At 37.6% G+C, this 16,485-nt stretch overlaps 1 protein-coding gene across 1 annotated transcript in view; it reads left to right on the top strand.

Annotated features, from left to right (window-relative positions):
* LOC122790949 (eosinophil granule major basic protein 2-like) overlaps nt 1–14,474 on the top strand; it is a 329,973-nt gene extending 315,499 nt beyond the window's left edge. The window contains exon 6 of the mRNA XM_044058654.1: nt 13,940–14,474. Within this exon, the coding sequence (XP_043914589.1) occupies nt 13,940–14,001 (62 nt within the window). The 3' untranslated portion in view covers nt 14,002–14,474. The remainder of the gene's footprint in view (nt 1–13,939) is intronic.
* Nucleotides 14,475–16,485: the final 2,011 nt, after the last annotated feature.

Raw genomic sequence — 16,485 nt, 5'->3', positions numbered from 1 at the left:
ATTGTTATTTCTTTCTTGGATGTAAATGCGCGTGAAGATCAATAAGCTAAAATATTTCTGTCTAAAATACATAGGAAGGAAATGTATTCCAACTTGTTTTTGCATTATGGCAGTGCACATCTTGCCCATCAAAAGCAATCAGTTGTCAAGGGATGACTGGTCCATGCAGCCAGGATGGTCACATTAGATAAAGAGTTTCAAACAGAATGTGACAACTTGAAAGGAATGTCTAAAGAGAGGGGCTGTCCAGACACATTGTTGACAGAGCTGGTTGGAGAGGTTTTCCATAAAAGAAAACGTGGATTTTTTTTCAGCCAATATTAAATAATGAAAAAAATTAGATACAAATACATGGGGACATTAGCATAAAGTAACATACCGCTAGATTTATTACATCTTACACTAGTGATTATGAGACAATAAGAAATATACTAGTACAAAAGTGGGTATTTATTGAGGAAGGTGGCCATCTAACGATCACACTAAAAGAAAGACCTAGATTAATTACAAGAAGAGATACAAATATTAAGGCTCTGTTAGAACAAAAAGCACAGATGGAAGGAACCCAGGAATGAAAAAATGTGGCATGTACCATTATTGTGCTTTAATTAATGTAAGGGATGTACCATTATTGTGCTTTAATTAATGTAAGGGATGTACCATTATTGTGCTTTAATTAATGTAAGGGATGTACCATTATTGTGCTTTAATTAATGTAAGTGATGTACCATTATTGTGCTTTAATTAATGTAAGGGATGTACCATTATTGTGCTTTAATTAATGTAAGGGATGTACCATTATTGTGCTTTAATTAATGTAAGGGATGTACCATTATTGTGCCTTAATTAATGTAAGGGATGTACCATTATTGTGCTTTAATTAATGTAAGGGATGTACCATTATTGTGCTTTAATTAATGTAAGGGATGTACCATTATTGTGCTTTAATTAATGTAAGGGATGTACCATTATTGTGCTTTAATTAATGTAAGGGATGTACCATTATTGTGCTTTAATTAATGTAAGGGATGTACCATTATTGTACTTTAATTAATGTAAGGGATGTACCATTATTGTGCCTTAATTAATGCAAGGGATAGTTTTGAAATAAGAGATATTAAGTATAAGCTGGGAGGTAAATACAACTGTTGCATAAAATGGGTGATATATTTGGCCACCTGACAAGATTGTCCTTCATACTATGTAGGCAAAACAGAGAGAACCTTGAAAGAAAGAATATATGAGCATGAATATGCTATCAAGAAGCAAAACATAACGAATACTCTAGCCAAATATGTTATTAGTAATAAGGGCCATGAATTTAAATATATGGTAATAGAGCAAGTGTTGGCCAGCCCAAGGGGTGGACCTTGGTCTTTGCAATTAGACGAGAAAGAATTTAAATGACAAATCATACTTAATGCATATGCATGGCTAGATCTGAATGAATATTCTTCAGTTAATAGTGTGGTTAAACACCCTGCTTGTATATGAATGTAGCATAGCATTATTACTGTCATATACAAGCAGGGAGTTCTTATATTTTTGGATGTATTGTTTTGCTCATGTTTTATAATTTTTTTTATGTTCTTTTTATATGGCTTTTATATGTTTTTCATTTGTACGTTGGGCTACATATTTATTTATTTATATAAGTTCTTAAAAATGGCAGTTTTTTGTAGTATTTTAACAGTAAGTTTATAATGAAATGGTAAGAACAGCTGCAATGGTTCTTAAGCTTTTATAATAAAGTAATAATTTAATTGTTGAAAATGATCATAACATAACATGTACTAAATGAATGGCAGGCACCTTCTTTGTTGTATTACTTTTGTAATGTCTTCTGCTATTTAGAAAGCAGCTTCAAGGTAGTTTATTTTTTTAATGGAATATCTGGTCATGATATCTTTAAGATCTAGTGACTCTAGTGGGGACTGGTGAGTCATACGATGAGGAAAAGTTTTAAAAGTGGATGCATGCCGTTTTGAGTTAGATCTGAAGAAGCTTGGCAATGTTTAAATAAAAGTGCTACTAATAAACTTGAGAGCTGTATATATCCAGTTTTCCACTTTGCGCTGTTGTCTATCTATATAAATATGTATGTATATATGCATGCATGTGTGTTTATTTGTATCTATCTATCTATCTATCTATCTATCTATCTATCTATCTATCTCTATCTATCTATCTATCTATCTATCTACCTCTATCTATCTATCTATCTATCTATCTATCTATCTATCTATCTATCTATCTATCTATCTATCTATCTATCTATCTATCTATCTATCTATCTATCTATCTATCTCTATCTATCTATCTATCTATCTATCTATCTATCTATCTATCTATCTGTTTATCTATTTATCTATCTATCTAGCTATCTCTATCTATCTATCTATCTATCTATCTATCTATCTATCTATCTATCTAGCTATCTCTATCTATCTATCTATCTATCTATCTATCTATCTATCTATCTATCTATATCTATCTATCTATCTATCTATCTATCTATCTATCTATCTGTCTGTCTATCTATCTCTATCTATCTATCTATCTATCTATCTATCTATCTATCTATCTATCTATCTACCTACTGATTTATTTTTTTGACTGTGGGGTACCAATTAATGCCATCAGATCTATTACTCTTTCCGTTGGTGGCTTGACTTCATACTCAAGACAGCTCACTGCAGAGGTATGTCTCCTCACACAATCCTTTCATTCTCACTGGGCAAGGTACCGACTTTCATAGAATTGTGAAGGTTGTTATATGTTCTGGCCACCACAGGGCACTTGTCATACTGTGGGTGAGGTTAGGGGTGCTCAGTAGCAGATGAGTAGGTATAGGCAGATGGTTTGTTTAAAACTGTGCATGAAAGAAATACACACAAAAAAATCACAACAAATGGCACCTCAGGAAGTTGATACTATTGCAGCTCCCTCTGTGCACCGAACAAGACACTGCAATCTTGCCTTTGCAACTGAAAAGCTTTGAAAAGTCATCGGAGTCTGACTGAGATATGTCAGCACCTGGAACTAGTACAGACTTACAAGAGTTAACATGTGCTTCTATTTAGAATGCTAATAAAAATGTCAGCATACACCTTAAGGATTTGGTACTTACTATCGCAACCAGATTCGCAGCAGGAGAAGTGGCTCATTTTCAAGCCGTTCTCCCGCCGAAGTATGTTGGGAAATGGTCTTGGGAAGTGTGTATCTTGACAACTGTGTACTGCTGGTAGAGAGAATGGGTTACAAATCGAATAAGCCTTTTGGAAGTGTGGCAAACCAATGTTGAATAAATGGTACTTACGTATTATCGCAACCAGATTTGCTGTGGGAAAAGCAGCTCATTTTGTAGCCGTTCTCCTGACAAAAAATGTACATCAGCACAGGATGTAATGTACAGTGTACCCATTTCTGAAGGTTATCTATTATAGATAACTGCAGCAATGGCCTTTGGAAAATTATAATACAGCCATCGATTCAACATCAGGCTTCAAGAAAACGGACTTAAGTTTTCACCATTGTCGTCTCATGCTTACTCGCAAGCTTTTAAAACCTGCAGCTTGCCCAAGAAACAGAGACAGAACTTTTTCTTTTTTTTTTCTCTTTTTGTCATCAAATGACAGCAGTAACTATCACAAAATCATTGCTATGTTGTGTCTTGACTTCCCCCACCACTTTGTTACCTAGGCCAATCCTACCGCCAAAGCTGCTCCTTCTCAGGATGTTTGCTTTACAACTCATATACTCTTTCGTACCATACTCGCTCTTTAAATAATTTGCTTGTTCCATTTATTATTTATTCAACATCAGTTTGCCACACTTCCGAAAGCCTTATCCGATTTGTAACCCATTCTCTTTACCAGCAGTACACAGTTATCAAGACACACACTTCCCAAGACCATTTCCCAACATATTTTGGCAGGAGAACAGCTTGGAAATGAGACACTTCTCTTGCTCCAAATCTGGTTGCGATAATGCACTTCCTGAATCCTTAATCCGATTTCTAACCCATTATCTGTACCACCACTCCACACTTCTGAAGACACACACTTCCCAGGTACCTTTCACAACATTTTTTGGCAGGAGAAGCCCTTGGAAATTAGCCACTTCTCCTGCTGCAAATCTGGTTGCGATAATACGTATGTACCAAGGATTTTAAATCAGCGCTTTCTGTAAGTATTTATGCTGTGGACACAGCTGATGAAACTTATACATGTTTTCAATTCCAACTCAGCATTAAACAAGCTACATACATTCTATAATCATAAATTAAGCAGAACAAGCCATTCCTGAAAACAAAACAAAAAATAAAAAAAAAACAAGAGTACTATCAAATGTATCAAATGTTTTATACCCTGATGCATCCACTACTAATAGAATGAGTTTATTTCTGTCTTGTAAACTGTGTTATATTATAACTGGATTGTCACATCAAACATTCCCTGCTTTCAGTCAATTTCCACTGATGTGTTAGATTAAACACTTTAACAAGTGGGTTGGCATAATGGTTAAGGTCTTTACCTCCCAGATACAATGTATGTGGTTTGAATCTGACTTCTGGTTATTGATTAGGCTTCCAAAAGTCTGCAGACTGATAGTCTAATATCTAGCCGTGTTAATAATGAATTGATCAGTCAATTCAGGTCTACAAATGTGCAAGAGATATAGCTTCTCAAACAAAAATGTAGAGCTTATCACATGACAAGATTCTTAAAATAAACAATTAAAAACAATAAACCTGTCAACATGGTTTAGATGTTGTAACTTAACAATGCTAAGGAACACAGAACATTAGAGCAAAACTATAGTCATTGTGGTCAAAAGTATACATCAATCTCTTTGCACAAAAAATCCAGGCAAAGCTAAAAATAACGGGAGGACAACGGCCCAAACTTAGGAACAGGTTTGCTTTTGCAGTGACGTGCATTTTTCTAATGGATATTATTTCTGAAACTGAAATGTATGAACTGAAATGTCTAACATTATTTAATGACTGCACTCCTCAATGATTTGCCAGAAAACCACGAATTTGGAGAGATAGACCAATAATATGAGGCAAAAATATGGGCATTCTGCAAAAATGTGAACAATTGATAGTTATTAGAGCAAGTATGTCTGACTGAAGTAAAATGTCTAGAACAAGAGGAAAACAATGCTTTGCAGCAGAAATCTTGACAAAGTGTCAGTTTATTGTTTGGTAAATCTGTTAGTCCCAAAGCACTTACCTTTGCTTGTAATGTTTTGTGCAGAAGTCAGTATTGATCCTAACAAGGGGATAACAATGGATTCACTAAGTATATGTTCCTCTCAGGAATGTTCTCAAACTACTAGTAGAACTGTTCTGCAATGACAGCAGAGCTCTGAACAGTATTTAGTTCTGTAGGAAGCCTCTGGGAAAATAATGGAGAACTAAGTGTGTTGTTTGGTCACCTGAGTCACTTAACAATACAACAAATGACTTCACAAACATCTGAATCATATTCAGTTTTACAGATGAAACAAAATCTAAGTGTTCAGCTTAAGCCATCATGAGCTCTGTGAAAATGTGTGAACAAGGCACATCTCCAACACTCAGCTTCACATTCATTTCAGATGCTGTTATAATGTGTAACATGTAGAGTGAAGAGTCTGCTGGAACTGTATCTCATTCTTTGAGAAATTACATCTTATTTGTGAGAAACGTCATAAGCTGGAGTAGGCAGTAAACAATAACTCACAAATGTAGGATACATTAATAGCCTGGAGCAAAAGCATAGTTCTCAAGCTACACATATTAAGGTACAAGTCAGCATACAGTCATTTGAATTGAATTATAGGTCTCTCACTTTATATTTATATTTCATTATAAGTCTAATCAGCTTGAATTAATATTGAAAGGACAAGTATATTTGCAAAACAAGATGCTGGATTTTGAAACACATATGTTAAACTAAAAAAGCCATGTTCTGTCTGGAAAAAAACTGTCCTACATCTATCAAAGGACTGTAAGTACAGGTACAAAGAAGACATGCATAATGTAAAGGATTATATAAAGGAATATGATCAGAGTTTCAATCATAAGCAGCTTATTATGTTTGAAAAATGCATGCTGAGGAATTCACCTTCAGAGGAGATCAAAATGAAGCCTGAAAGGAGAATATTGACATCCATTTCAAGAACACATAATATTTTGTTTAGGATCAAATAAATGCAATCATAATTCATCACTATACATGAAGTTTTCGCTGCTCTGATGTATTACCAGTTACAAAAAAGAAGAAAACAAGGCATGGAAGCACAAAGTGCTTTACAGATTTGAAAGCAGCAACATGCTTATTGCTGCCAGTAATCAATCAACAGCTTTAAAAGATGTGCTCCATCGTTTTTATTTCCTGGAGCAATAAAAAGGGTTTTCAGATTTGATTTGCCTAAGTTTTCTGACACTGCTCTTTGGTGGCTGCTGTGTGTGTTACAACTCAAGATTAGATTTTAGCAGTCTTGAAAGTTGAATGATAAAGTTGCTGTTCAGTTTTTTGATATTATAATAGTGCATAACAAGCTTATCCTTCTGTCAGTTTCACTGTAATCACCACGCTTCATGTGCTAGAGTAACCTTATACATACTAAGTGTGGCATATTCATCTAGTTGTGTTGGTGGCATCTGTTACCCTGTACATGTACTTTATAATGTTGAAAAATTAATTGCCACTTACAGGGTAGAGAAAACTCAATAAATAGACTCAGTATCAGCTTCACTAGATAAGAAATTCTTTACTGCGCATTGGAACAGACAATTACACTTGCTGAACACTTTTCTCAATAAGACATCTTCAGATCAATTCTAAGTTACAGTAACTTAGAATCCTTTTACAATAAGACATCTTCCAATCAAATTCTAAGTTACAGTAACACAGAATCCTTTTACAATAAGACATCTTCCAATCAAATTCTAAGTTACAGCAACACAGAATCATTTTATAATAATACAGTTTCAGATCAATTTTAAGTTACAGTAACAGAGAATCCTTTTACAATAAGGCATCTTCAGATCAATTCTAAGTTACAGCAACACAGAATCCTGTTAAATAAAAATGAATTGTGTAAATCACATCCCTCCTTGGATGTGTGTTGTTACTACTGGGCTGGGTAGAGATGGGTGAGGGGTGAGGGTTTGGCTAAGGAAGTAGAAAGAAATACATGCTATAAACAAATACAGATACATAAATACAACTGCTAACAAACAGCTGGTGTCAAAACTAGGGACTAAAACTAAAGGCCAAGAAATGTATAATTGTATCCTTCAGCAAGCATGACTCCCCTTTTAATTACATCCCTGAAAATTGATCCCATAGTCAAGGATCTTGGAACCTATGTTGACAACGAATTGTCCTTTTAATCAGTATGTACACACTATTGTTAAGAAGTCCTTTTTTATCACGTAGCGTATAGCTAAAGGTATGGCTTCCAGGTCTGGGATGCAATCATTCCACTGTACTCGATGCTCATTTGACCTGTTATTGAGTGTAATACTCTTACTGTTATGTACTTGCCCAAACAGTTGTCAGAGCTAGAATGACAATATTGGTTTCTCATTGCGAAACTCAAAGGCCTCAACCATAAAAACTATGCAGACTGTTTCATAGTCTTGTCCCACTTTTTGGTATCATACAGGCTACTGAGAGGCGACCTTTGCCTCACATTTAGATCCTAACAGACCCTACACTGCTAGAAATAATACACATTCTGAAGTCCAGTGGTGACCCAAACACCTACTCAAGGGATCTCAATCTCTTCTGCAGCATAAATAGAACATGCTGTAGGGATTAACTTCTGTTGAAATGTCTTTCATCCGATATAAAGCAAAGTACTTTCTTACAGTTCCTATCACGTAGTCAAACTTTTACAAGTTCGAACTACATATGGTTGAGACTACACGTTCACATTTGTAAAAGTTCGAGCGTTTGAATGGAAATCTCCATAAGCGGGGGTTTCCATTCACATCAATGTGGTGCGATCTTGGAGTTGGTATATTTAAGTAGCAAGGGTGTGGGGGGTACAGGAGGGCTTGCCCCCCTGCTTACAACAATTTATTTTGTTGTCCGTTGTTTTTTTATTTTTTTTTTTACGTAGTCGAAGTTCTGTAACTTCGAACATAATGGTTCAACTATTGGGTGCTCGTAGTTATGGAACTTCGACTATGTGATATAGACCCACTTTTCTTTCCCTATTCAGATGTTATTTGGATAAATGGTTGGGTAACCACAAATTTGTCCCTGGTTTACGAACCTTGTCCCTTACAGCGAGGGATAATATGTAAATCTCTCAACATATACTTATCCTGTCTGTCTCTGGGTTATTTGTACACAAAATATAAGGGTTAAATACTGCATTGGGAATGCAGGGCTAGGCCTTTTAGGAGCCTCACAATTCAATAGCTCAGTAAGTACCCATGAAACTATATGGGGAAAGCTGCTCTGTGGGCCTCAGGGTATTGTAAAACTATACCTGACTGGTTAGAACTAATTAGTGTGTGGATGGGCCCAAGGTTTAAACTGAACACTTTTTGCATAGTGATCTGTCTAGCAATGATTAACAATGACCAAGATGGGAGGGGGTTTATTTCAAACAATGCAGAATAATTCCTGTAACATAATAATGCAAAACTCTCATAGGAGCATCAACGCACCTCTCTGATCAATCCATTCCATGAGTATGGTTCTGCTGACACACCATTGCCCTACAGCCAGAGAAGAATCAGTTTGTGTAGCCAATGATAAACCATGAAGGCTACATACGGAAGTTGGTTGTGTGTAATCTGATGCTCTTCCTAAGATCCTGAATCAAATTTTAGTACTGAAGAGACTCTTTCAATGACATTCCTGTTAGGCTGTTGTAAATAATTCCAGCAGTCCGCTGCAACAGTAATATCACCAACAATGCCCTGTGGTTAGCTCTGTCTTAGACTGTCTTCTGAAGTGCATCTCCATTCTGCCTGGGTCATTGATTCACACAGTGCAGATGCAGCTATAACTATTGCATGGTACTTCACTGTCTGAGAGTAAGGGACCTTTCTGATTAACAGTCTTGTGTCTCATGTCCACAAGGATTTTGTATACCAGTCTGCATTCACGTTGCTGCTTTCATTTAGGTAGTCTGATAATGCTGTGAGATTCAGACACAGTGTGGATGCACTCAGCTGCACAATATAGTAAAAACTGATGTTAACTGCAACTTGTACCACACTGGCAGCAATAAAATGCATCACTATGTGTCTGGCAGACAGTTGTAGCATTCCAGTGGTGCCATCAAAGTCCTTGGGAAACTGCCTGTGGCCAAAGTACATAGTACTGTCAGAATTGTGTGTTACATGGTTACTTATTTCATGCTTAAATGGTGCTGATGTTCTGTGCCAGCACACATAACACAGTGTGCCCAATGCTGCCAAGATTGTAGTAGTAGTAAATTACCCAGTGTTGTCCGGTGCCAGTACTTCCTGGCAGTGTATGTCACACAGTGTACCCAGTGTTGTCTTGTGCAAGTCTTCCCTGGCACTATATGACACATGGTGTACCCAGTGTTGTCTGATGCCAGTACTCCCTGGCAGTGTATTTCACATTGTGTACCCAGTGTTTAGTGCCAATCCTTTCAGGCAGTGTATGTCACACAGTGTACCCAGTGTTGTCTGGTGCCAGTCCTCCCTGGCAGTGTATGTCATACAGTGTACCCAGTGTTGTCTGGTGCCTGTGCTCCCAGGCAGTGTATGACACACAATGTACCCCATGTTGTCTGATGTCAGTACTTCCTGATAGTGTATTTCATATGGTATAACCAGTGTTATTTGGTAACAGTCCTGTCTGGTAAAATATATCACAGAGTATATCCAGTGTTGTTTGGTGCCAGTAATCCCTGGCAGTGTATGCCACACAATGTACCCAGTATTTTCTGGTGCCAGTCCTCCCTGGCACTGTATGTCACATTGTGTACCCAGTGCTGTCTGTCTGTCCTCCCTGGCAATATATATCACATGGTGTAACCGGTGTTGCCTTGTGTCAGTCATCCATGGCAGTACATGTCACCCAGTGTACCCAGTGCTGCAATCCCTGTACATCTGCAGTACAAGAACAGTATGGATACATCTGTCATGTGCCCACTAGTTGAGCAATTGCATCATCTGCACAATAGACGTCCCTTATATTACTATGGTATTATTATCCATGTTCTGTGTCACTGCTGCTTCAGCCTGCACAATAGACATCCCTTGTATTACTATGGTACTATTATCCATGCTCTGTGTCACTGCTGCTTCGGTCTGCACAATAGACATCCCTTGTGTTACTATGGTATTATTATCCATGTGGTGTCACTGCTGATTCATTCTGCACAATAGACATCCCTTGTGTTGCTATGGTATTATTATCCATGACTGTGTCACTGCTGCTTCAGTCTGCACAATAGAGATCCCTTATATTACTATGGTATTATTATCATCCATGCTCTGTGTCACTGCTGCTTCATTCTACACAATAGAGATCCCTTGTATTATTATGGTACTATTATCCATGCTCTGTGTCACTGCTGCTTCAGTCTGCACAACAGACGTCCCTTGCATTACTATGGTATTATTATCCATGCTCTGTGTCACTACTGCTTTGGTCTGCACAATAGACATCCCTTGTATTACTATGGTATTATTATCCATGCTCTGTGTCACTGCTGCTTTGGTCTGCACAATAGACATCCCTTGTATTACTATGGTATTATTATCCACGCTCTGTAGCACAATAGACATCCCTTGTATTACTATGGTATTATTATCCATGCTGTGTGTCACTGCTGCTTCAGTTTGCACAACTGACATCCCTTGTATTACAATGGTATTATTATCCATGCTCTGTGGCACAATAGACATCCCTTGTATTACTATGGTACTATTATCCATGCTCTGTGTCACTGCTGCTTCAGTCTGCACAATAGACATCCCGTGTATTACTATGGTACTATTATCCATGCTCTGTGGCACAATATACATCCCTTGTATTACTATGGTACTATTATTCATGCTCTGTGTCACTGCTTCTTTGGTCTGCACAATAGACATACCTTGTATTACTATGGTATTATCATCCATGCTCTGTGTCACTGCTGCTTCAGTCTGCGCAATAGACATCCCTTGTGTTAATACAGTATTATTATCCATGCAGTGTCACTGCTGATTCATTCTGCACAATAGACATCCCTTGTGTTGCTATGGTATTATTATCCATGATCTGTGTCACTGCTGCTTCAGTCTGCACAATAGACATCCCTTGTATTACTATGGTATTATCATCCATGCTCTGTGTCACTGCTGCTTCATTCTGCACAATAGACATCCCTTGTATTACTATGGTATTATCATCCATGCTCTGTGTCACTGTTGCTTCATTCTGCACAATAGACATCCCTTGTATTACTATGGTATTATTATCCACGCTCTGTGGCACAATAGACATCCCTTGTATTACTATGGTATTATCATCCATGCTCTGTGTCACTGCTGCTTCAGTCTGCACAATAGACATCCCTTGTATTACTGTGGTATTATTATCCATGCTCTGTGTCACTGCTGCTTCAGTCTGCACAATAAACAACCCTTGTGTTACTATGTATTATTATCCACGCTCTGTGGCACAATAGACATCCCTTGTATTACTATGGTATTATCATCCATGCTCTGTGTCACTGCTGCTTCAGTCTGCACAATAGACATCCCTTGTATTACTATGATATTATTATCCATGCTGTGTGTCACTGCTGCTTCAGTCTGCACAATAGACATCCCTTGTATTACTGTGGTATTATTATCCACGCTCTGTGTCACTGCTGCTTCAGTCTGCACAATAGACAACCCTTGTGTTACTATGGTATTATTATCCATGCTCTGTGTCACTGCTGCTTCGGTCTGCACAACAGACATCCCTTGTGTTACTATGGTATTATTATCCATGCAGTGTCACTGCTGCTTCATTCTGCACAATAGATATCCATTGTATTACTATGGTATTATTATCCATGATCTGTGTCACTGCTGCTTTAGTCTGCACAATAGACATCCCTTGTATTACTATGGAATTATTGTCCATGCTCTGTGTCACTGCTGCAGTTTGTCATTAATTCACATTGGTGACTGGACAATATTGAAGTCCCTGAATTATGTAGTCTTTTGTCTCTTAGCTTACTGTGTTTCCTTCACCTGTCACTGAACTGTGGTCACACTTCCATGACTGGATTACTGCACACTCACACATCTGCATCTCTTTTGCATATATTGTGGTACAGTGGCATGTTGCCTAATGGTGAGGACTGATGTTCATAGCACTTGGTTCTCCCTTTTATTTCATGGTTGGAACATTTTCTGTGTGGCGTTGATGCATCCTCCCTGTGTTTGCAATGGGTTTTCCTGGGTGCTCCAGTTTCCTTCTCCACCCTAAAGATGTGCTGATGATGAACTTAGTCAGAATTGCCTACAGATATAATGACTCTGCACATGCAAGAATGCTTATGCATACTTCTCAACCTCTTAATGCAAGAAATACGAAGTCTAAATTAATGGGGGACAAAGGCCCAAAAACAGGGACAGATTTTACGTATTGCTCTTATAAACTTAGAAACCTGATCGAATAAGAGGATTTGTGTTCACATGCATTTTCTGAAGGATATGAAATCTGAAACTTAAATATATGTCATTATTTGGTCATTATTTAGTGACTTCAAACCTCTATTATTTGCCAGAAAACCACAGATTTTATGAGGAGTAGACCAAATATCTGTGGCAAAACTCTGGATATTCTGTAAAAATCTGTACAGTTGAGAGGTATGTAAGTGCGTGCATGTGTGCATGTATGTTTGTGTGTGTGTGTGTGTGTGTGTGTGTGTGTGTGTGTGTGTGTGTGTGTGTGTGTGTGTGTGTGTGTGTGTGTGTATGTGTCTGTGTCTCTGTCTCTGTGATTGGAGGACAACCCCTTCATAAAAGCTTGTATGCCTTGTGGCCATTGAGATCCAGGAAAGGCTCTGACCCTGCGTGAGCAACATTGTATTAAGCAGGTAATTAGAATGATGAATCTCTGTGCTCCCATAACAGTCCTCAGGCATAGCGCACCATCGTCCTTGAACTGCATACTGGCATTGCCTGTACTGACCTGAGATGGGAATGCTAAAGCATGCATACAAACATTTACGTTGTAAGAAAATGAGGTGCAACTCAAGTTTAAATGCAAAAGCAAACTATACAAAATCCTGCACTCTGTTATTAGCTACTATACGTTAAGAAAAAGACCGCCTCTGTTATTAGCTACTATACGTTAAGAAAAAGACCGCCTCTGTTATTTCAATGGGTTATCATTTGAACTGCTGAATGACTTGCAGTGCCAAGTCCTGCAATCTCAAAACTATGGACTTGCTTATACTAACTCTGATTTTGCCATTTCTCAGAAAATTCTGAGGTACAGGGATCTTGGAGTTTGTATATATAAGTCGAGGAGTTATGGGGATTGCTTGCCTTCCACATCAGGGGTATATGGGGACCTGACAGCCTGCAAAAAGCAGATTTAAAGAAGAAAACGATGTTCAGTATTTGTTCTTCTCCTGTATTTTAGGTCTTTTTTTTCCTTCGGCATTTTGCAACTCAGCACTATAAGTACTGGCATTTCAGTAGGGAGCTATTTTGATGGCAACGTAAACAATGGGAGTGGCTTTGACAGTTTGTGCATAATCTAATAAGCAAAATCAATGATGATTTGCTGAGCTAATAAATATGGTGATTTATGCTAGTTTTAGCAGTACTCTATGGAAATCATGCAACTACCTCAAATGTAATTTTGAGCATATATTTTTAACCAATAAAATATTTTGCTAAGACTGTTTTGGATTTAACTGTATAATGCTTGCATATTTCTTCTAATTTCAGATCCAGGATATTGGCATGACATATTCTGTTCCTACAAAAGACCATACATTTGTGAACATTGAAAAGGACAGAAGTAACTCATACAAGATCTGCATTCCTTTCAGCTTGCCTTACCTGCTGCATTATAACATATACAATCTTTTTTTTTTCTTCTGTCAAGGACATTTATGCATCATTTTTATGGGGGGCTACTTTATATTGAATATGGAAAGATTCAACTAATTATTGTGAATAATGCCACTTTTAATTCACTCTCTCAGAAAGGAAACTAAAACCCATTCTATTCATAAATATGGTGATTTTTTTCAGGTTTTATGGGCTACCTGTTGTCTTCATTCAGACAAAAATACTTTGGGTATTTTTAAGACCAAGGGAACTTGAGAGTAGTCTTTATTAATTATTAACAAACAATATGTTTCTGCATTTTAAAATTGTTTGAATGCTCTGAGCTGTATTTACTGGTAAAAATGAAAATTACAGCCTATCATTTCAGCACGCTGCATTTATTAGTTGTAAAATAAACATTGCAAAACCATTTAGAATCTAGTTTGTGTCTAAATCACATTTTATATTCACATAAAGCAACAACACTTGTGTAATGTGCATTTATTAAACAAAATGATGACATTATTTTAAACGTTGGACACAACAAAGGCAATATCTGTTTTTATTTTAACATGACCAATAAATATCACAATACCAGTATAATCAACGTGAAATAAGCTTATAAAGGCAAATACATAAATGGGTACCTTAAACATTTAAGATAGCCGAACAGAAATTTGACTGTTTTATTTTCAGCATAAATGTAAGTTTGAAAATGAAAAATATATAATTCTTTCCCATTTAAATAAACACAATCATAGGTGGGACTCAGTACAGATATGGCATAAACCTTAAACCTGTGTTGCAGAGATGCAGACTGCAGTAATTACAATGTGATGTAGTTACATCTACATTAAGCAGGACCGAGTACAGTATACAGTATAGTACAGGTACCTACAGCTACTGTGCAGAAATGTAAGTAGCAGACAGTACAACATCACACAGACTGCAGTACAGTATGCCAGAGACAGTACAATGTCACACAGACTGCAGCACAGTATGCCAGAGGCAATACAGTGTCACACAGACTGCAGCACAGTATGCCAGAGATGTTACAACATCACACAGACTGCAGTGCAGTATGCCAGAGACAGTACAACGCCATGCAGACTGCAGCACAATATGCCAGAGACAGTACAATGTCACACAGGCTGCAGCACAGTATACCAGAGACATACAATGTCACACAGACTACAGCATAGTATTCCAGAGATGGTACAATGTCACACAGACTGCAGCACACTATGCCAGAGACAATACAATGTCACACAGACTGCAGCACAGTATGCCAGAGGCAATACAATGTAACACATACTGCAGCATAGTATGCTGAGACAGTACTATGTCACACAGACTGCAGCACAGTATGCCAGAGATGGTACAACGTCACACAGCCTGCAGCACAGTATGCCAGAGATGGTACAATGTCATACAGATGGCACCACAGTATGCCATAGACAATACAATGTCACACAGACTGCAGCACAGTATGCCAGAGAAGAGAGTATTGTACATGTTAACCAAGAAACTAACTGGTGCCAAAACAGTAAAAGTCTAGCATTCAGTTGACTCTTGGTCATCCGCTAAAGAATTGGTTCAAAACACTCTTCAACACCAACAAACTATGGCATCGGCTCCAGAGTGAAGTGAATATCTTTAGCATACAACTGGTAAGAAATCTCTCTCTCTTTTGAATGACTTCCTTTTTTGGGCCAACATAACAAAACTATGAGCAATAATGGTTCTAGAAGTGGGGCTTGTGTCACCCCACACTCCAGAAGGTGATTATCAGTTGGGAATATAAATGGAAACCACCTGGTGTGAGAGGCCTGAAAGGTAAAAATTAAATCAGTCAAGCATGGTGCCAGAGAAACCATCATATGGTTCAGCATGCCATGATCCATTGTGTCAAAAGCAGCCATGAAAGAGCCAAGATATGATATAACCTTTGATCTCAGGTCACACAAGTCAGCCATTGACAACCTAAATAAAGTTCTCATTGCTCTGCTTAAAATTTAAAATTAGATTGATGTGGGTAACCTTGATAACGAGATGGTAAGTATTAATGCACGTGACATATACTGCTTTCTGAATAAGCTAATAAATTAATGAAGGTTGGACACTGGGCAGTAATTATTCATAACATTCAGAGAGTAATCATTGCCTTCTTTAATGGAAATAGGATGCTCCCCATTGTAAAATATCTGAAGAATAACTCATCCTGCTGAATCTAGACAAGCCTTTACAAGTTTAGTTGGACTAAAATCTGTTTGACTGTATGCAGAGTCCAGAGATGAAGCAGAGGACCCATGCCTTAATCATCATAACATAATTCTGGTCAGCAGATGACAGGGCCAGGAGCCCCATACACATCACAGTGAACCGTGGGTATGCAACCTGATTTTGACCACCTTACCTGTAAAAAAAGGGATGCAGCTTTC

Source organism: Protopterus annectens, chromosome 16.part0 (genome assembly GCF_019279795.1).
Source record: "Protopterus annectens isolate FY-2018-M chromosome 16.part0, PAN1.0, whole genome shotgun sequence".
NCBI lineage: Eukaryota > Metazoa > Chordata > Ceratodontiformes > Protopteridae > Protopterus > Protopterus annectens.
This window is presented reverse-complemented; position numbering and strand designations above follow the sequence as displayed.